This window comes from Camelina sativa, chromosome 18 (genome assembly GCF_030686135.1).
Source record: "Camelina sativa cultivar CO46 ecotype springtype chromosome 18, ASM3068613v1".
Taxonomy (NCBI): domain Eukaryota; kingdom Viridiplantae; phylum Streptophyta; class Magnoliopsida; order Brassicales; family Brassicaceae; genus Camelina; species Camelina sativa.
Window position 1 is genome coordinate 21,394,825 of NC_141897.1, and position 20,362 is coordinate 21,415,186.

At 35.6% G+C, this 20,362-nt stretch overlaps 7 protein-coding genes and 1 non-coding gene across 9 annotated transcripts; 6 read left to right on the forward strand and 2 right to left on the reverse strand.

The window, feature by feature from the left end:
• The first annotated feature begins 363 nt into the window (after positions 1–363).
• LOC104762450 (protein PAL OF QUIRKY) lies at positions 364–1,429 on the forward strand. Its single transcript, XM_010485733.3, has 2 exons — positions 364–687; positions 804–1,429. The coding sequence occupies exons 1-2, from the start codon at positions 525–527 to the stop codon at positions 1,244–1,246; spliced, it is 606 nt and encodes a 201-aa protein (XP_010484035.1). The 5' UTR covers positions 364–524; the 3' UTR covers positions 1,247–1,429.
• A 965-nt stretch (positions 1,430–2,394) lies between these two features.
• Positions 2,395–3,934, reverse strand: LOC104762452 (uncharacterized). The gene is made up of 2 exons (XM_010485738.3): positions 3,700–3,934; positions 2,395–2,844 (listed from the first exon to the last, which is right to left on the reverse strand). Exons 1-2 carry the CDS (start codon positions 3,841–3,843, stop codon positions 2,689–2,691), a joined length of 300 nt encoding a protein of 99 aa, XP_010484040.1. The 5' UTR covers positions 3,844–3,934; the 3' UTR covers positions 2,395–2,688.
• A 1,671-nt stretch (positions 3,935–5,605) lies between these two features.
• LOC104762453 (putative inactive purple acid phosphatase 29) lies at positions 5,606–7,369 on the forward strand. The gene is made up of 3 exons (XM_087499555.1): positions 5,606–6,105; positions 6,303–6,703; positions 6,785–7,369. Exons 1-3 carry the CDS (start codon positions 5,811–5,813, stop codon positions 7,259–7,261), a joined length of 1,173 nt encoding a protein of 390 aa, XP_087355681.1. The 5' UTR covers positions 5,606–5,810; the 3' UTR covers positions 7,262–7,369.
• Positions 7,370–7,608: 239 nt separating this feature from the next.
• Positions 7,609–7,680, forward strand: TRNAT-UGU (transfer RNA threonine (anticodon UGU)). The gene has a single exon. It is a non-coding gene; the product is annotated as a tRNA-Thr (tRNA).
• A 92-nt stretch (positions 7,681–7,772) lies between these two features.
• LOC104762454 (uncharacterized) lies at positions 7,773–8,533 on the forward strand. The gene has a single exon (XM_010485740.3). The coding sequence runs from the start codon at positions 7,863–7,865 to the stop codon at positions 8,283–8,285; it is 423 nt and encodes a 140-aa protein (XP_010484042.1). The 5' UTR covers positions 7,773–7,862; the 3' UTR covers positions 8,286–8,533.
• A 2,375-nt stretch (positions 8,534–10,908) lies between these two features.
• LOC104762455 (BTB/POZ and TAZ domain-containing protein 1) lies at positions 10,909–13,349 on the reverse strand. Of its 2 annotated transcripts, none has more exons than XM_019239863.2 (5): positions 12,959–13,349; positions 12,701–12,840; positions 12,151–12,457; positions 11,629–11,969; positions 10,909–11,277 (listed from the first exon to the last, which is right to left on the reverse strand). In XM_019239863.2, exons 1-5 carry the CDS (start codon positions 13,091–13,093, stop codon positions 11,091–11,093), a joined length of 1,110 nt encoding a protein of 369 aa, XP_019095408.1. In that variant the 5' UTR covers positions 13,094–13,349; the 3' UTR covers positions 10,909–11,090. The 2 variants fall into 2 exon arrangements, with proteins under 2 accessions (XP_019095408.1, XP_010484043.1); XM_010485741.3 differs by having other exon boundaries at positions 12,151–12,454; positions 12,959–13,199.
• Positions 13,350–16,409: 3,060 nt separating this feature from the next.
• On the forward strand, positions 16,410–17,354 carry LOC147923122 (uncharacterized). The gene is made up of 2 exons (XM_087497919.1): positions 16,410–16,650; positions 16,759–17,354. The coding sequence occupies exons 1-2, from the start codon at positions 16,410–16,412 to the stop codon at positions 17,352–17,354; spliced, it is 837 nt and encodes a 278-aa protein (XP_087354045.1).
• A 157-nt stretch (positions 17,355–17,511) lies between these two features.
• LOC147923123 (uncharacterized) lies at positions 17,512–18,106 on the forward strand. Its single transcript, XM_087497920.1, has 2 exons — positions 17,512–17,744; positions 17,827–18,106. Exons 1-2 carry the CDS (start codon positions 17,512–17,514, stop codon positions 18,104–18,106), a joined length of 513 nt encoding a protein of 170 aa, XP_087354046.1.
• The last annotated feature ends 2,256 nt before the right edge of the window (positions 18,107–20,362 follow it).

Here is a 20,362-nt window from a genome sequence, read left to right on the forward strand (position 1 = left end):
ACTTAACTAACATGTTTATAATTTTCAAACCTAATAAATGTCCTTGTAGCAAAAACATAAAAAGAAAAGGGAAAAATAAAGGCATAAATAAAGTCAACATTCAAAACTAATAACATTAACATTTGAAGAGACCACTAATAAGATGTTACGAATCAGCATTCAATACTTGATTATTTCTATGACTAATTTCTTTTGTTTGATGATCAATAGAAGAATCAGTCTACAATAAATGACCCTCTCTACTTTGTTGAAGAGGAAAAAAAAGATATCTTTCTTAAATGGAATCAATTAAAATAAAAGAATATTCCGTTATTGGAATACTAACAGAATTGTCCAAAATGCCCCATACAAGGTCCATACGCGGAAGGATCCCATCCCACTCCCCTTCCTATAAAAACCCATACACCTGCAACCTTTCTTCTCGGTTTAAAACACCAAACAACCAAAAACAATTTATAAACTTCCCTCTTCTTCTTCTTCTTCTTCTTCTTATATCGTAACAAAAATTCAAAAAAAAAAAAACAATGGTGGCGGTTGAATATAACGAGAAGAACAACAGTGGAAGTAATCTAAAATTTCTCTGCAGTTACGGTGGCAGAATCCTCCCTCGTTCCACCGACGGCAACCTCCGTTACGTTGGAGGTCACACCAGAGTCCTATCCGTCGATCGTTCTATCTCTTTCTCAGGTTCATCTCCCACTCCACTCCACTTCAATTTCGTATCCTCGACTTCCGATTTTTCCCCAATCAGCTGAGATTGATTTTTTTTTTTTTTTTTTAATTTTGATTTCGTTTCTCTACAGAGCTGATGAAGAAACTATTTGAATTCTGCGGTTACTCCGTTGATCTAAGATGTCAATTACCAAACGGAGATCTCGAGACACTAATCTCAGTCAAATCAGAAGAAGAACTATCAAACATCGTCGAAGAGTACGACCGCCTCACCGGATCCAAGATCCGAGCCGTTTTATCGCCTCCGAGATCTTCGCATAAACGCGAATCGTCATCGTCGTCGTCTCCGTCACCGTATTCAAGCGGAGATCGATCACCGAAATCACCGTTCTCCGTCACGCCTTCACCGCCGAACTCACCGTCGCCGGCGTACGGAAGATATCTACAGTCTCGGTATTGTTTACCTCCCACGGATCATCTTGTTCCTAGAAGATTCAATCATAGATCGGAAGAGTCTCATTGCTGCTGCTATGCGTGTCGTGTACACAAAGACTCCAGGCTCATCTGGCATTGAATTCGAGGAGATTTGGACAATTTTTGAAAGAAAAAAAATTCGAATATACGCCATAGATACGAATGAATACTTTGATGATGAAAAAACGAAAAAAAAACTTGGGATTTTAAATTTAGATTCTTCGATTTTTTTTTTTTTACGGTGTGTTTTGTGAAGAGAAAAATTAAAATTTTCCTATACAAATTTCCGGTAGAGGATGTAACCGGCGGAGTTAATTGAATTTTGACGGAGAATATAACCGGCCGGTAAGACGTGTTTGCACGTACGACGTTCTTTTCTTGGTTATATACGGTTGATACGTGGCGAATACTGAGAGAACCATATCGTGTCAATGTCGGGGATGTGGACACGTGTGTAGTCTGGTTGATTAGTTATCTCAACACGTGTCAGCTTTTCACACGAAACGAGGTTCTTTGTTTTTTTGCTTTTTCTTGTTTGATTAAGTAAATATTTTGTTTTAACATTCGCTTTTCTTTGTTTGCTTGTCTCATCAGGATTAGAGAAGGACACACTCACACGGAGTTCTTTTGTTTATTCCATCCATATTACGTATAAGAGTCCCACTTGGCGAAAAAATGGGGGGAAAAAGGACCATCAGATATATTGAAACTGAAAAAATACGAAAGGAAAATAAATAGTTAGTCGGCCTATTTTAGTTGACTTCCAAATTGTGCGCAACTTGTGAATGAGACAGACTGAGGAAGACTAAAGAAATGGGGAATTTGGTGAGCAACTTGTCCCATTCTTTGTTAATTTTAAAAACTTGGGAGTCCACAAAAAAAGAGAAAAACTATTAGAAGTTGTTCAATGATTATACTAATACATAAATCCACTTTTGGAGTAGTAGCACCACATAATGTTATTTGTTTCCTACTTAAAATATCACAAATTCAAATTTTGTTGAACAAATCAATCAGCAGTACACGTAAATGGTTTCTTTTAACCATTTTTTTAATTTATAAATATTACAATTTTTTTTCTTTTTAAAATTCATAAAAACCAAACATCTTTTATTATCCCTTCTTTTTTTTTTACCAAAGCAAGCAAAGTTTATTCATTTTAAACCTCAGTATATGCTATTATTTAAAAGTCATCACTTTTGAACTAATTGCTTACCCATCCATAGATGGCATATATTCCGGTTTAAATTTAGGAAAATGTGATCATCATTAACAATAGTTTCTAAAAACCACCAAAACTACACACAGCAAAACCATTCCACATGTTTTATTCTCAATGTACAAACTAAAGACCATGAGATTTGAGACATATGAAAACTACGGATCATCGGAAAAAAACAAAACAAAAAGAAATGGCTTGGAAAGTCAGAATCACAGTGGTTTTAGCACAAGAAGGTTCAGATTAATACGCAGCCTTTAAAAGTTCAATCTTAATTCCATCAATTATGAACCTTGTGTGTTTTCCAGCCTCAAGATTTTTTTTTATCCGGTTTCTTGCTCAAACTCTTCACCATCTGATTCCTCTGCATTGTCTGCATCATCATCCTCTGCTTCATTATCATCCTCTTCTTGTTGGTTGTCAACTACTGGTTTTCCAATTACCGGCAAAGCAGGACTCATCTTTCTGATCTCATTGCACTGCACCAAACCGAAGACAAACAAGAATTACTTAAACTTGTCTTGACATTCATCACAACAACATTGATATTGAAAATTAGTCCCACTGATCTCTCTCCTTTCAGGACGCCCATATCTATATAATCACATAATCTAATAAATGTGTGAAACTATACAAATATGAAGCGCATACAATTAAAGGAGAAGCCAAAAACATCACATGACAAGGAGACAGGTGGTGAGGTTAAGCTTCTAGTAAAATAATGTTTGAGAACAGATTAATCTTGTCTAAAGTTCACAATGGCTGATTCCAAATCAGTAACTAAAACATTCCTCTTTGCTTATTACCTTACTCTTTGTTTTAATGATTCAGGACAACGGAACTAGATTTGAAACACTGAAATGGTAGTCAAATGTACAGGTAGACTCAAATTCTTTTTCCAAACTTAATCTAGGAACCATACCATACTAAACTTCTAGATCATCCACAGATCTTCTCGTCTACTCTACATGTTTGTGGGTCTAACCAAAACTATACAAATGATAGTCAAATGAACAAAAATACCTATATCCGTGGACTCCACATTGGAAACGCACAACACTAGAATCACAATTCAGCATTGGAATCCACTAAAAGTTCTAAAATTTTTGATCAATAAACAATAGTTCATCGGTTAGAGCATCATGGTGTCAATGTATAACCACGGATCGAAAAAAAAGTTTGATAATTAGCATCCGGTTATCATCAAATTAAGGGTTCACAATCAAAATCAGCTCTATTCACATAAAATTAAAAGAGTTAAGATTGAAACAAGTATGCTTCAGTAACTACTCGAATACTGAAATCAGCAGATTCCGAAAGAAGAGAGAAGATGCCTTTTCTTCGAACTCAGCTTCTTCCATGGCGAGAAGCATCTCCTCGTTCTGCGGTTGAGGCCACTGTAAAGGAAGCAAATAAGACGCCGGTATTTCCTTCGTCGACGACGGGAACTGACTCATCAACGTCGGAAACTGTAACATTTTCTTCTTCTTCTCCCTTTCTTACTTTTCTCGTGGAGGAGGAGGACGACAAAATCAATCGCGGAAGCAGATATATCAAAACACTGCGTTTTTGTTACTGGGCTTTGATCCATGTTTAATATTGGATAATCGTAAAACAGTGAAAGTAATCTTTGTCTTATGCATTTTAGTTACTGTTTTCTTAAAAAGTTAAAAGCATTTACTCTAGTGCTATGTCTAGTGAGCCCTTTACTTTAGATATTGTAAGGAGAAGTGTTTCTTACGCGTAGGCCCATTGGGCCACAACCTACCTTCCCGCGCGTGACTTGCTCTTGAAACCTATATAGAAAATAAAAATAAATTCGAACAAAAAATATACAGTCAACTATACAAGTGCACCTGATCTTCGATAGGTAAAATACAAATATTTGCTAACCTATAGTACTATAAAACATCGAAGATCTTGCGAAATACATATATCACATTCACTAGCTAGCTAATTTAACTTGGATGTCATTCACTGTCACTGTTGTTTATATACAGTACTCTCTAATCATAATTTCAAGAAGCCAGTTATAGATAAAATATTGACTATCAATCTTGCAAATAAATGTTGTGTGAATAGTTGTAAAGGCTGTACATTGCGTAAAAAAACTTAGGGTAAAACGAAAAAGCTATCACATTGTTATTTTAAAAAGGCCAAACACACCTTTATAAAGGTTAACTCTTTATATTTTTTTTTCCCCACACCCATTTCCTGTGAGAAAGAAACCTCGCATGCGGGAATATAACAATACGGCTTTGCTTCTCGAAACAACGACACAAAACCTCTCTTTATATTACTTCCACACACATATATTGATATATATGTACGTCTACTAGACTACTACAAGTCTTGAAGTCTCTGAGTTTGTGTATGTCTACATTACGATATATATAGCTTGATAGCGATATAGATTTAGAAAGCATATACATAATGTTCCTTGCTTCAGGTCTTTATCACCAGAAGCTTGTGTTCTTGATCGTGATTTACCTCACTGAGATTGATGCTGATGATGATGATGGTGGAAGGTATTGTTCTGGCTAATAAGTCACCTTGAAGCGCTCGATTCCACTGGCGATGAAGCTAAATGGGGGAATAAGCATTCCTGGTCCGATCCATTTCAATGGTTATTATATATCTTATTATATTTTAAAATAACTCGATAATGTTTCAAGTTTGTATTCGATGTTTTAATCACTTTTACGTATGTAAAATTCTCATAAAATGTATTGGTAGCTATAGCATTAAAAATTCCAAGTCAATCAACGACTTTTATTTTAAAAGGAATGCTTTTTTTTCGTTCTTTTTTAAGTGATTACTCGGAAATTTTCGTTACGTCCTAAGACCTAAACCCACGAATACGTTAGTGCCTTTTTTCTTTCTTTTAGTACTTTCGAAAATTTTCGTTACCTCCTAAACCCACGAATACGTAAAAGTGCTTCCAAACGAAAGCACGAAGACAAGCCATATTTTCTTGATGTTAAACATTTGAGACAATATGCGAATTTAAAAAACAACCATATAATAAAAACCAATTAATAAATCAACTACAAGTCTCATGTTAGTCATGTATAGAATAGATAGAGTAAGAGACCGCCGGAGAAACCTTAAATGTAATCTACATAATGACTCTGAATGGAGGAGTTATGTTTGTGTTAAAAGAAAAATATGGTTGGTACTTGGTAGTTGTGTGTCATTAACTCCTAATTAATTATCAAGCCAATATAAATTAACTAGGCGATTCTTTTTTTTTTTTTTTTTTTCTTCAAGTGTTTAAACCTCTTTGAAAAGTAAAACAAGATTTTTAAAAACATTCCTTGTCAAATTGTCAATTGTTCTTACTTTCGTTTTGGATTCTTCCGGACACACTTGCTCAAACATTTCCACACTGTGAGACACGACCATAAAAAGCCCGCTTAATCGTCTTTCTTTGGTACCAAAAACAATGGCGGACAATCGAAGAAAGATAAGCTTACTCGTCTCCTTTCTCTTCTCTGTTTCTTTGTCATGTCTCTGTTTATCTCCGATTCCAGCATCAGCTCGTCGTCGGGAACTCAGGTTCGGTGCGAACGGCGAGTTCAAGATACTTCAGGTTGCTGATATGCACTTCGCAAACGGTGCCACAACCCCGTGTCTAGCAGTTCTTCCTAGCCAGAAAGCTCACTGTTCTGACCTTAACACCACCGTCTTCATGTCACGAGTCATCGCCGCCGAGAAGCCTGATCTCATCGTCTTCACCGGTAAAAAAATCCCAAATTTTTAATAAATCCCTAATCTTTTTCCTGTCGATTACTCAATTCACTAATCTAAATTTATACTTTTAGAAAAAAATCTGAACTTTATGGTTTTGTTGCATAAACCCTGATTTTGAATTTAATGTTTGATGATTACATTTATGGCAATTTATTATCTTTGTGGGGTTTTGGTTTCCTTTCAGGTGATAATATTTTTGGGTCTGATGCTAAAGATGCTGTGAAGTCTCTAAACGCTGCGTTTGCTCCTGCTATTGAGTCTAAGATCCCATGGGTTGCTGTTTTGGGAAACCATGATCAAGAATCTACCTTGTCAAGACAAGGACTCATGAATCACATTGTGAAGCTTCCAAACACTTTATCTCAAGTGAATCCTCCTGAAGCTGCTCATTATATTGATGGTTTTGGTAATTACAATCTCCAAGTCCATGGAGCTGCTGATTCCAATCTACAGAACAAGTCTGCTCTTAATCTTTATTTTCTCGATAGTGGAGATTACTCTAGTGTTCCTTACATGAAAAGTAAATATGATTGGGTCAAAACTTCTCAGCAGTTTTGGTTCGACCGCACTTCAAAACGTCTCCAGGTATATATAATTATATTAATGATGAGATGAAACAATCTTGTTTGTTGATATTGACATTGTTGTTTTGACTTGTTATTGCAGAAAGAGTACAATGCTAAGCCTAATCCTCAACAAGGTAAAGCACCAGGACTAGCTTACTTCCACATTCCATTACCGGAGTTTTGGAGTTTCGATTCAAAGAACGCTACAAAAGGAGTGAGACAAGAAGCTACATACGCGGCTTCTACAAACTCTGGTTTCTTCACGACATTGGTAGCTAGAGGAGATGTGAAATCTGTGTTTGTGGGTCACGACCATGTCAACGACTTCTGCGGTGAACTAAAAGGGTTGAATCTATGCTATGGTGGTGGATTTGGGTATCATGCTTATGGTAAAGCTGGATGGGAGAGAAGAGCAAGAGTTGTGGTTGTTGATTTGAACAAGAAGAGGAAAGGCACTTGGGGAGATGTAAAATCAATTAGGACATGGAAGAGGCTTGATGACAAGCATCTCTCTGTTATTGACACTCAGGTTCTTTGGAACAGTTCTGCAAACGGTTTAGTTGCTCCTCGTTTATGAGTTTATTCATGTCATGTGGTTATGTTTTGATCTGTCTACTTTAAAAATGTTCCGTGTTTGGTTCTATAGATACGGTTAAACCAAATAAATAAAATAAACAGTTTCTCATTGAGTTAGTTGAAGCTCGGTTTGATGTAATTGACCTTCAAAAACATATACATATGATGAATTTTGATTACAGCATTTGTAATCTACATACTAGTATAAATAAATTTCGGTAACATTTGATCAGCAACTTTTGGTTTTGATTCAATTATCTGATTATGATTATGATTATGATTAATATGCTTATCAGACATATTTAACTTATGATATATATATAAGATGTGGGTTTTAGTAAACAAGTAGCCCGTATAGCTCAGTGGTAGAGCGTCAGTCTTGTAAACTGAAGGTCCGTAGTTCGATCCTGCGTGTGGGCACTTTTTTGGTTTTATTTCCCTCATGAAAAAACGACGTCGTTATCATTGAAACGATGTCGTTTAAGCCAAAAGACCCAAAACTGAAAAACCCCTGACGTTGTCGTTCATCTTCATCCGTCGTCACTCTCTCTTGTTTGACGAGTTTTTGTGGTTTCTTATTAGGGTTTTTTTTGGGATCCGCAATGGCGAATCTAATGCATAGGTTCATCAAGAGCAAGTCCTGCTTCAATTCAATCCAGAGGCTTACTAGTACTCCTTCTCTCTTCACATACCAGAAGCCCTTCTTCATCAACAACATCGAGTCTGCTTTTGAGAAGCCCGATCCAGTTTCTCTTGTTAACCCAGTGATTACAGTCTCCCCGAATGAATTCGAGAACCAACCTATGCGGTTTTACCCTAGTTTCTCTATGGGGTTATGCTTGAATCCCAATAATAAGATCCAAGTTCTGGATCTAGCTGAAGCAACATCATTGGAGGAGGTCGAGGAGGAGAAAGAAGCGAAAGAGATTGTGATTTACGCTGATAGTGTGAAAAAGAAGAGGAAGAAGAAGATGAACAAGCACAAGTATAGGAAACTCAGGAAACAGCTTGGTCGCAAGTCGTAGAATTTGCTGCTCCTTTTTTTTTTATTTGGTGAGAAATTTCACTCCTTTCGTTTCTTCTGAATATGTCTGGGATTCAAAGGATGAACCTTTTTTTTCTTGAATTTAGAACAAAGAGTTTCTAAATTTCTTTTGAATAGCTTTGAGATTCCCATATTACAGATTACAACATTGCATTGTCATTAGTCGTCTGTGTTCTTCTTTTGTTTTGCCAACACATTTCTAATAAGAAAAACTGGGCATTTCGCATACATGTGTAGTGTGTTATGTCTTTATTATAACGTCAATTGTTTTGAGTTATTCTGGATTCACAATTTGCATTGTTATTGCTGAGATTTGGAGTAATGGAAGATGGCATTTTTTTAAGTGTCTTAAGTTTGTTTGTTAGTTGGATGTTCCAAGTTTGTGTCTTTTTCTGTAAGCTTTTAACTGGAATACTCTGACTCACATGGCAATCTTGTGGAATCTTAGGCGATTCATAGGGTGAAAAGTTCCATTGGGTCATCCAAGTATTGGTTTACCTTTCGTATTTTAGAAAGTCAATGTTTATATCGGTTGTTGCGTATGGGTCGTATCCTCAGATTGTTTGGTATTTGATCACTAGCTGATGACCAGTCTGATGGATCTTCGACTTCTTTACCAGCTTTATGTCTTGGAGTTAGATAGAGAGGATACCCATTTTCGTCTTTATTTGTGTAGCTAGAAATGGTTTGACATTTTCAAGACTCCCATATGCAGAGTTTGCAGACATAGTTAGCGAGTCATGGTAGTTTCTCTGTGTGGGCATTTAAAGACTTGCAATTGCAACTTGTAGTAGTTCACATCAGAAGAATGACACTAACCATTCCAAGTATGAAAGTTTATGTTTCTCTGCTTTCCCTGCGTCAATAGGGTTGTTGTTCCAACTCTGAAGTTTAACTGCACCGTTCTTTTTTTTTTTTTTTTTTTTTTTTTTTTTTTTTTTTGACATTCTCGTTTGTTGGATATGGCTCATTTGCCAAGGCTGCAACCTTAGAGAATAATGGGTTATGACCTTGAACCTACTTATTGGCATTGTTCAAAGCCTTTGATTATCTGTTCTTTCTCGATGAACTGAGGATTTTCCTCTGATTACTGTTCCAAGATGATTGGTTATATTCTTAGTTCATCTTTTGATTCTCTATCTGATTTTTACCTTTTTCTTGTTCTTCTCTCTTCTTTTAGCTTGGGGTTTAGATGCGTGAATGGTTTAGGAATAACTTTAAATTTATAGGGTTAGATAGAATCATAGAAATATGACTTTAGAAACGTATCCAAAATTTTAAGTTTCATGTGTTTTTAAACTCATGTTTAAGTTTTGTGTGTTCAGAGCGACAAACAAGAATGTCATCAGTGCAATTAAAATTATAAATCAGACACTATTAACAAACTCAAATATCATACAATATAAAACTAATCATAATAATATTTTAGCCGTTTCCTTTTCTTTTTTTTGTATGTTTTAGTTTTCTCTTTAGTTCATATACCTGGTTGAATATCTGCTCACTTGTATTTTATCATGATACGGAATCATTATTGTCGTCTAGTATGAAAACATCGGTGGCTGCATGGCTCCACTACTCGAAAGCTTGACGGGTTGTCAATTTGTCACTCACATGGACATGGTACTTATTTCATGTTGTTTTTCTCTTTATATATGTAATTAAAAAAAAAAACGGATCTTAGACTATGTTTCATGTATAATAGAGTTTCATCAATAAAATTTACACTTGAGAAAAAAAATAAAAACTAAGTTTTAATTTATGTAAAAGAGAATATATTAAAATCTTGATTGATAGTATTTGTTTAAGAGTGCTAATAATTGAAAGTAAATTTAGTGATTGAAATTACCCTATTTTTTCCTAATCTCTTTCTCAATTTTTTTTGTTATAACATGGTTTAGGGTTTAAAAAGAATGACAAGAATTTGATTGTGAATATGATACGAATATTTTCAAGTAAAATGCATTCATCTGGTAGTTAAGCAGTATGAGTAGAAATGTAAGACACGAAACCACAATGCGTGGTTCATCTGTTCCCCACGCGTCTTTCCTTTTTTACCAGTCGACGAAAGAATGATTAAAGAAATATCTTTGTTTTAAACTTATATACTTAAGCACATGTTAGTTTCTAATAATTTGCCTTGTTTCCTTTCGAATCCTCCTCAATTATGATCAACCTTTCCACTACACCAGTGACTACGACCGCTTGGTCAATTTTGATCTCCTAAATTTAATTTCTATTTCTTCCCCTCCAAATTCTCGTTTTGTGATCATGCAAAGTTGATACTATTGTGATTGATTAGACCGATCTAACTTGAATATCATTTAGATCTTTTAATGATTCATATGCAATCAGGTTTATGCATATAATTTAGCAGACCAATCAGCGACAAAAGAATGATGGTCTGTGATACATCATGATACATATTGTCAAAAATGAATTATACCAACCCAAACTTAACTTAAACTCAGAAATTATTCAGACTCGATAATCCTTTAAATCCCATGTGTACTGTTGTTAGCGCGTTTTAACCGGATTCAACAATTCTGTATATATATATTTTTTACCACAAATTCTCCAAAAACTAGTTATACTATGTTGTAACCTTTAACCAATAACACATTTATATATAAATCTGACCAAACAAAGATCGGTTGAAAGGGTTACTCATCGACAAATTTAACCCAATCAACCGGTCCAAAAGACAAATTACAAACAAACAAAACCTCCAACTCTAATAATGGCTTCTAACAAACACTCATTCTAAATGCCATATATCTTACAATATTCATATTAACTTGTTCCGGATTCTAATGAAATCTTCTTCTTCTTCTTTAAATAACACTTCACTTTTGTTCTTCTTTGATTGGGATAACGAAGACATGGCTTTCGCGGACGCAACTCTTCTCACCAGAACCTTCCACTTCGTCTCCTCAACCATTTTCTTGTCCTTTTCACCTCTTTTTTTAAATTGCCTATTCCAATCACCAAAATAGAAAAAAAAAAGTTGACAACTATATCAGATTTTTATGCTTTCAAAAATATCTTTTTACAAATATCTTTTGATTAAAAAAAAAAAAATACAAATATCTTTTAACAATTTCAACAAAACAAAATATTTCCAGCCGTCCGATATATCACGACTCATCATCTAATAAGTAGGCTACCACCACAACACATATAATAATTATAATTGGCGCCGAAAGTTTTAAAAAAGAAAAGAAAAAATTCAAGTGAGATTTACCATCAAAAAGTGAAAACTTTAATCATTAGAAACATTAAACATGTGGTTTTGATTAAGGATTCTAAAATGTCGGTAATTTTACCTGCAAAGAGGGACACGGCAAGATTCAGATTGGTCGTCGCAGACGGAAGAATGGAGTCTAAGGAGTTGAATCATTCTCTTGCAACGGACACAACCTTTGCCATCTACTCGTTTCTTGCATACTGCAAAGTGACGTATCAGAAGTTGGAGACCGTAACAAGTCGAGAAGGCACTGCACGGACCGGTTTTGACTTGAGATGTTGACTTGTTGTTGTCTAAGTTGCAAGATGGTCCGACCAGTGTGCAACCTTCGGTACATATATGTTCGATACATTCCATGGCTTCACTCAATTGCATATACAGATTCTGTTCTCGTCTGTGTCTCCGTCTTCTTTTCTTCCTCTGCAAGAAATTTACCCAAAACTATGATTAGAAGCTAATTCGGATCTAGTAATCAAAATATTGATTCGATTACGGATTTGTAATACTATCGAACCGTGAGGAGCAAACAATAAAACAGAGTTTTTTAAAAAACCTAGCAAAGAAAAAAAAAAGGGGGTGTTGTGATATGAGTAAAAATTACCGATTCAGCCTCGTCGATGAATTGGAGAATGTCGAGTTCAAGAAAAGGATCGTGTTCTTGAAGAAACTTCCAACCTTCGGTCTGTTCAACGGTCTTGAACTTGGACTGAATGAGACGCATGCACTTGAGAAAGAGGTCAGGTGCGTCGCAGAGCCGAGCCAGCTGGAGAACATCGACCACGTTTTCGGTGGTTACTGACTCACCCACGCCTTTAGTGCATCGCTGTTTTAACTGAGTCACCATGTACACGTGTGATAAAGCCAGTAGATGGATCCCATACGTTTCCATCTCCTTCTCGGTGAGACTACTAAACAAAGACAAGTCAGGGTGTTTTAGTCATTTTATGTATTTTTCTAATAATTAAAAGATCCCATTTGATCTTTTCAATTTTGGTTCTAGCTAGGTTGTTTCGTCTACCTATGTGTGTTGTGTTTCACACGTTTTAAACAAAATCAATCGCAATCTGGACATCTGGTTGTGAGGTACTACTTTTTAAATTTATTAAACATTCAATAAGTTGAAAGTTCGAACTTGGTAGAATAAAACGAACCTTGGTGAATAGAGGAATCTGACGAAAACTGAAACGGCGTCGCATGGAACACCTAGAATCTTGATAACTCTCTTCGATGATCCGCCGTGGATTTTCCTCGGCTTCTCCATGATGTTCGTTAGTACTGGTGACGCTGAAGCCTGCATTTTTTTTTTCAGTTTTTAAACCAAACCAAAGTTTAACAAACCAAACCCTAAAAAAAAAAGTTTGATCATATGAAGAACTTAAAAAGTTTCATCGGGGAAAAAGAAAACTTACGAGGATACCGGAGTGTGCAGGAATACGACGACGACCAGAGGTGATGATCTCAACATCAGTTTCCACAAGATCGTGTGAAACCTTATCAGCGTTTAACGAAACGTCGCCGCCGTTTGTAGTAGCGGTTATAGCCATCGTTTTGCGTTTGAGAGAAAGAGAGAGTAATGGGGTGTTGTTTTTAAAAAAAAAAATTGGGTGGAGGAGTTCTTAATTGAATGATGGAGAAGCATAGAGGCATGCTTCTCTGTGTTTTATAGACAGCTCAACGAAGCCTTTGGTCCTTTTTCTGATTACACGTGGCTTTCTTTATAGATAAAATATCTTCTTCTTTTTTTGTTTGGTTTCTGTTTATTTTGTACACACACTCGTTCTCGTGTATCTGATTCTCTGTATTTTGTTGTTATTCTGAATAAATTGGTTACAATATATATTAGTGAACTGTATTATCAAGAGTTTAAGGCTCTCAGATCTGTATTGTATGTACGTTAGATAAGTCTCGTGAGTCACGATAAATAATTTGCGGCTGTCTTTTAACTGTATCAATTTTATTATAAGTCATTATGATATATAAACCCCAGATTCAAATAATAGGTTATGGTTTTGTTTTCCCCATTTTAATGTCTTTTGATCATACAGATAATACCCATAATAATTAGCTTGGCTATTTTATGTTGTTATTGTTACTTAAAAAAAAAATATGTACCAAACAGAAAATATATAAAAAAATTATGTACCAAACAGAAAATAGAATAGTGTTGTAAAAAAAAACTAATCATTGTAAACAAACCCAACAACAACAAAAAAAGAAGCCCATGTGGACTTATGTCGTTTACGCTTATTAACTGACTAATAAAATATACAAATCACAGATTCTATATATAAAATAAATAAAAAAAATCTTAGCCTTACAAAATTATCATTTGTGTCAGTCGGCAAAGTTTGAAAATGTACAATATTTTTAAACAAACTTTATTTTCTTCAATCAGAACTAACATCATATCTGAAACTCTTGATATGTTACATTGATTTAACTATGGTTACATATGTATAAAGTGTTTTGTAATATATCTTGTTATAAAATTCACAAGCATTAATACGTCTCAAGCATTGTCAAATAGCCGCAGTACCTCCTAACAAATATTTTCTTATTCCCAACCTGATTATACCAACAGGATCTAACCTATAGATCATTATGATCATTATATTAGTGTTTAATTAGACCTTTCGATACACCAGTATTGTCGACTCTATTATATTCCCAACATTACACCCATATACTATTATTTTCTTACTTTCCACTAAAAAGTACATATAATGTTTGGGATGACAACAAAACAAGTATTACTTTTGGTACCATGTAGGATAGTTTGTCCCCATGAAGTCATGAATGTATATGTTTTTGATCCTACGTGGGCAAAAGTGATAAAACCGGTCAAAAAATATTTGCCTTGTAATGTTGAAAAAGTGTTGATATATGGTTATTTTATAGTTGAGAAAGGCCGGTTATTGAAAGTAAACCGACCTTTGCCTCTTCCCAAGAGCCACCTCCTTGTCTACGTGTCTGGTTGATCCTCATCCACTCTCAAGCCCTCTTGTCTGGCTACTTGTCATTCTCTGATTTATCCATTCATGCCACTAAATTTTCTTTATTCTGGTCTATTAAATTGTCACAACATCAAAGAAGTTGGAAGAATTGTATATCGTGGGAGGAAATAAAGTGCATCGTGAATACGTTAGCAGATTTGGTGGTCTACGCCAATCATAACAGTCAAGCTTAGCCATTGAGATGATGACACGTGATAAAAATGGAAAATTTATAGACTTTTATGTTGCGCGTACGGCGTATCTATATTAATTATCTGACATGGACAAATATGAATCGAAACCAATTTAACGAATTATGACTTTAAACCATTAGGGCATGTGCAAGCGTGTATATGCTTTGTCCTTCATAATAAAACGATTTAATTTAAATCGAAATGAGACATTTTGCCAAGGAACGTTCCTTTAAAGAGGACATTTATTTCCCTGTCCTTCGTTACACGAGGCATGTTCTGAGTTGTTTGTGTTGTTTGGGTAGGGGATAGAAAAAAATCGAAGCATCGACTTCTCTTTTTTATCTCTGACTCTCTCTCTCTTGTTTCTATCTCTCTCGACGGCGACTTGTTTTGCCGGCGAAAGCATCCGAATCGATCTGCGGTATCATCTAGAAGATTATCCGCCGGTATCAATTGAAAGGAGGTTAGTGTTCTACTCGTGTTCGATTTTATGGTTTGTTATATTGTTTCTGGGATTCAATATTGTTTCTCGATTTAGGGTTCTCGATTTAGTCTCTGATTTGTTATTAGAGTTCGATTTAGGGTTATGGGTTTCGATTATTTATCCTGAATTTAATCTCTCGATTTAGGGTTCTGTGATTAGTTTAGGGTTTTCGATTTAGTAATTTTGATGTATTTTCGATTTTTTTCTCTGATTCGGTACGTCTGGTCTTTGATTGTTTAGTCTCTGGTTCGATTGTTCTCGATAATAGTTTTATCTTTGGGTTTACGCTGCAAATGTCTCTGATTTTTGTTTTGATTTAGGGTTTTGGATTATGTTTTGTTTTTCGATAGTTGAGTGTCTCAGTTTTGGTTCGAATTAGGTTTTTAGATTATGTCTCTGGGGTTAGCTGGATGAGTGTATGAGTTTCTGGCTTTGTCTCTAAGATTGTTGTTATTTTGTTTGGATAATGTTGATTCTTTTATGTTAAACTGACTATACCTTGCATATTGTTTGCTGTTCATGAGTTTCCTCAGCGTCACTTGAAGATAGCAACACATCACGGGAAATCACAGAAGAAGCAGTTGACAATCATTGAGTCAGAGGTAAATACTTTTTTTTGTTAATGCTTTGGTTCTTGAATAGTTGTTCTTTGTATTGGTCTCATTAATTGATTTGGTAAACAAATTTATATGATAGGTTCTTAATCATAAATTGTTTTGGTTGGTGTAGAGTTGGTCTCATTCATTGCTTTGCTTGTAATAGTGATCTATTTAAAGAAATCTGTTAAAAGTTATGAGAATATATATTATTAGTGGTGATGATCTCTGCTAATTGTGATCTAACTTAATTGTGATCAAACTTATATATTAAAACCGTAAATATTTTGTCTTAAACCATCTCCTCTATCAATTTAATGGGATACTAGAATGCTTTGTAGTTGTGTAGTGGTGTAGTTGTGTAAGTTGTGTATTGGTGTAGTTGTGTACGAGTATGGTTTGTAGTTGTCATAAATTGTGATTAGACTTAGGTTGTTGAAAGATATGTCATTATGAATGGTAACTTATTACTTGATACCTTTTCACATTTTAAACACCAAAACCGCCTTCAATCTTTCTCCATCTTCTTCTATCTCTCTTCTTTGTTAAACCAACAACATTTCCGAATCCTCATCATCTAAAACTCTTCTGCTATGAGTTCTTACAATCCATTCTGTCAGTCTTCTAGTTATTTAGAGCTTCTCAACAGTCAAGGAGAGTCACTTAACCAAGAAAACTCTCCTTATGAGAGTTTTCCATCACCTGGCGACAATGTTGCTTACGAAGTACCTCCTTACTCGTCTCAAGAATCTCATGATGTACCTCTTTCTCAAGAGACACCTGTCAGGAAGAACAGGAAGAAATGGAATCCGGCCGATGATGAAATTCTTATCAGTGTGTGGCTGAACACTTCAAAGGACCCGATAATTGCAAATCAATAGAAGGGAGGAAGATTTTGGCAAAGGGTTAACAAATACTATGCGGAGACTCCTCATGCTGTAGCCAATGGTGAACAGGGGATGAACATAAACTGTAAGCAGAGGTGGTTTAGAATCAATGAGTGCACAAATAAGTTTTGCGGGGCTTATGCAGCTGCAGAGAGACTAAACAGTAGTGGACACTCTGAGAACGATGTGGTAAAGATGGCTCATGACATCTACTTCGCTGAACAAAAGACGAAGTTTACAATGGAACATTGCTGGTGTTTGTTAAGGTTTGAGCAGAAATGGATGAATCTTAACGCTATTAACAACATTTCAACTTCAGTCAGAACAAAGAGGAAACCTGTTGCAAAGGCAGCTTCACAATCCGAGGCAGCTTCACAATCCGAGCCAGCTTCACAATCTGAGTCAACCCACAGTGAGCAAGTCTTTGAGGAAAGGCCTCAAGATATCAAGGCTGCAAAGGCCAGGAGGAACAATTCTCAGGGGAAGGCTCTTGCTGACTATAAGAGCATGTGGGAAGTAAAGAAGGTGGATATGGCTGAAAAGGAGAAGCTACAGAAGCTTGGCATACTAGACACACTTCTCGCCAAACCAGAACCACTTAGTGAAGTTGATCAACTTATCAAGGATAAGATAGTGGCTCAGTATTTCTGAGATTGTTGTTACTTTTTATGATTTTCTTAGTAGCTAAGTTCGAATTTCTGTTTTAGTTCTGACTGTGTCAAACTGTTCTTGTATGATTAATCTATTATCCTTGCGTTTCTGACTGTGTCAATCTATTCTCTGTGTGTATATGTTTCAAATAAATAAGATGGGCCAAGACTACAGCTACTCTCAACCTGATTCGTCAGATCAATATGATAGATACTCTGACGACACTGTGGACAGTGAGATAGAAGCTTTGATTCGGATGGATGAGGCTGAGAGTAGCTTCATGAATGCTCAGGCGACTCAATACCCTCCTCAACCTGAGGTTGAGTTCGGATTCCCGAAGGTATGCTATTGTTGTGGTCAGCCCCTCTTATCTACAAGTTACAACAGACAGTATGCTACAGCCCCTCTTATCTTCATATTGCTATGTTTAACTGATTATTAAGTGATTTGCTAATTATATATGTTAATGCAGGTTCTTCACATGTGGGAATGTTGATGATGGAGAGATGCATATTCACAAGTGGTGGGATGAAGCTGTTATGGAGGAGATGAGAGAGATGGGCAGACAATGTGAAGTCCTGTCTCAGAAGGTAGATAACCTTCCAATCTCGACTAATTATGAGACAGCGCAGACAATAGACCGGTTAGAGAAGGAAATATTTGAGCTACGGAAGACCAGAAATAGGATTAGAAATAGTTTTGTATTGATGGTTTTGGTATTGATGATTTTTGTATTGATGGTTTTGTATTGATGATTTTGTATTGATGGTTTTGTATTGATGGTTTTGGTAATTGCTTTTGTGGTATCCTTGTTATATGCTTGAAGTCACGGATCATTATTGTGGTAGTCACAAGATTTTGTCACAAGCTTTTGTTTTTATTGCTTTTGTCATATTGCTTGAAGTCACGGATCATCACGGATTGAGTAATACAAAATCATTTGCTATATATATGTTTCTTTTGTAACACAAAACCAAACAAATGAGCTAGGCAAGATCTCCACTTCTCTTTTTCTTTATTACTCGATTTCTCCTCAATAAGATAACAAGATCTACACTTCTCTTTTTTTTTCTAAATGGCATCTTCATCATACCATTATCACTACCAAAGAGATGGTATGGATGATGATTTTGATGCATATTTTGATAATTATGCCGAAAATTCTAATCTCATTCAAGAACCAACAGAGCCGCACAAACGGATTTTTATCCCAAGAAACCGAGAAGAAGGCCACAATAATATTTGGAATGATTATTTCAGTGATACTCCAACATACCCGGACTATTTATTTCGGCGACGGTTTCGCATGCACAAGCCATTGTTCATGCGTATTGTGCAACGTCTCTCTACAGAAGTCGAGTATTTTCGTCAATCCCAGGATGCAACCGGTCGGGCTAGTCTGTCACCTATACAAAAATGTACTGCAGCAATTCGCCAATTGGCATATGGTACTACCGCCGACACAGTTGACGAGTATGTACGAATTGGTGGTTCAACCGCTCGGAAATGTTTGCACGAGTTTACCGCCGCAATAATCCTGTTGTTTGGCGATGAATACCTAAGACGTCCCAGACCGGACGACCTAGAAAGACTACTCTATGAAAATGAAAAACGTGGATTTCCCGGGATGGTTGGGAGCATTGACTGTATGCATTGGGGGTGGAAGAATTGTCCAACAGCTTGGAAAGGGATGTATTCACGATCAACCGGAAAACCTACAATCATGCTGGAGGTGGTAGCTTCGTACGACCTCTGGATATGGCATGCTTTTTTTGGAGCTCCAGGTACTATGAACGATCTTAATATTCTAGATCGATCAAATGTTTTTGATGACATTCTTAACGGTAAAGCTCCGGAGGTCAACTACTTTGTCAACGGAAGGGAGTACAATTTGGCGTACTATCTCACGGATGGTATTTATCCCAAATGGGCCACTTTTATACAATCTATCCGGCTTCCACAAGGTATGAAAAATTCTCTCTTCTCTAAAAAACAAGAAGTTGTGCGGAAAGATGTTGAGCGTGCATTTGGAGTCTTGCAAGCTAGATTCGCCGTTATTAAAAATCCATCTCGTTTATGGGATAAAAACAAAATAGCAAATGTTATGAGAGCATGCATAATACTCTATAATATGATTGTCGAGGATGAACGAGGAACATACAGTTACCGAAACATTGTTTCTGAATTTCAACACGGAGAAGATGTGGATCAAACATATACCGTCGGTGCCGCCAGTTTGAGTTCAAATATGAGCACTACGATTACTCGTCTTACAGAAATTCGGGATAAAAAAGTCCATGAACGGTTAAAAAAAGATTTGATTGAGCATATTTGGACTAACTTTGGACATAAGATTAATTAAAAAAAATTCTATGAATTGAATAAAATGTTTGTTTTTATCTTTGATGTTTGTATGGTTTATGTTTTTTTATCTTTCATATTTTAATTGTATATTTTGTTTTTTTCAAGTTTTTGTAACTTTTTTTTTTTTTTTATGTTTTTAATGTCAATGTTATATGTTTTATTTAAATTAAAACTTTAATATGTTTTTATTTATTAATTTAAATAATTAATTTTTTAAATTAAAAATACTATTATTTTTTCCAGGAGACCAACTCTCAGGGACACCAATGCTCGTACTAAACTTAAGAAACTCTCAAAATAAGATTAATATATTTGAAGGACCAAAAATTGTCCTAAATGCACATGCTCTTACATATGTTCTGAACATGTGTTGACCATAACTAGTTTAGACAAGCTGACAAGGCCATGATGACTATTCTAACTTACACATTGCAAAATTTGTTTTAAGCCTTGAGAGTTGTTGTAGTTTATGTACACTTTTCTAGTTTTATAATATTTACATATTTTATTATAAGCTGTTGGGGGGTTGTTATCCTTTTATTAAGTCTACAAGTATGTATATGTTGGATAAATTACTCATGTTGTTGTTATAACCTTTAAGTATTCACAAATGGCTCTTTAAGAAAACGAAACATCAAAATCCA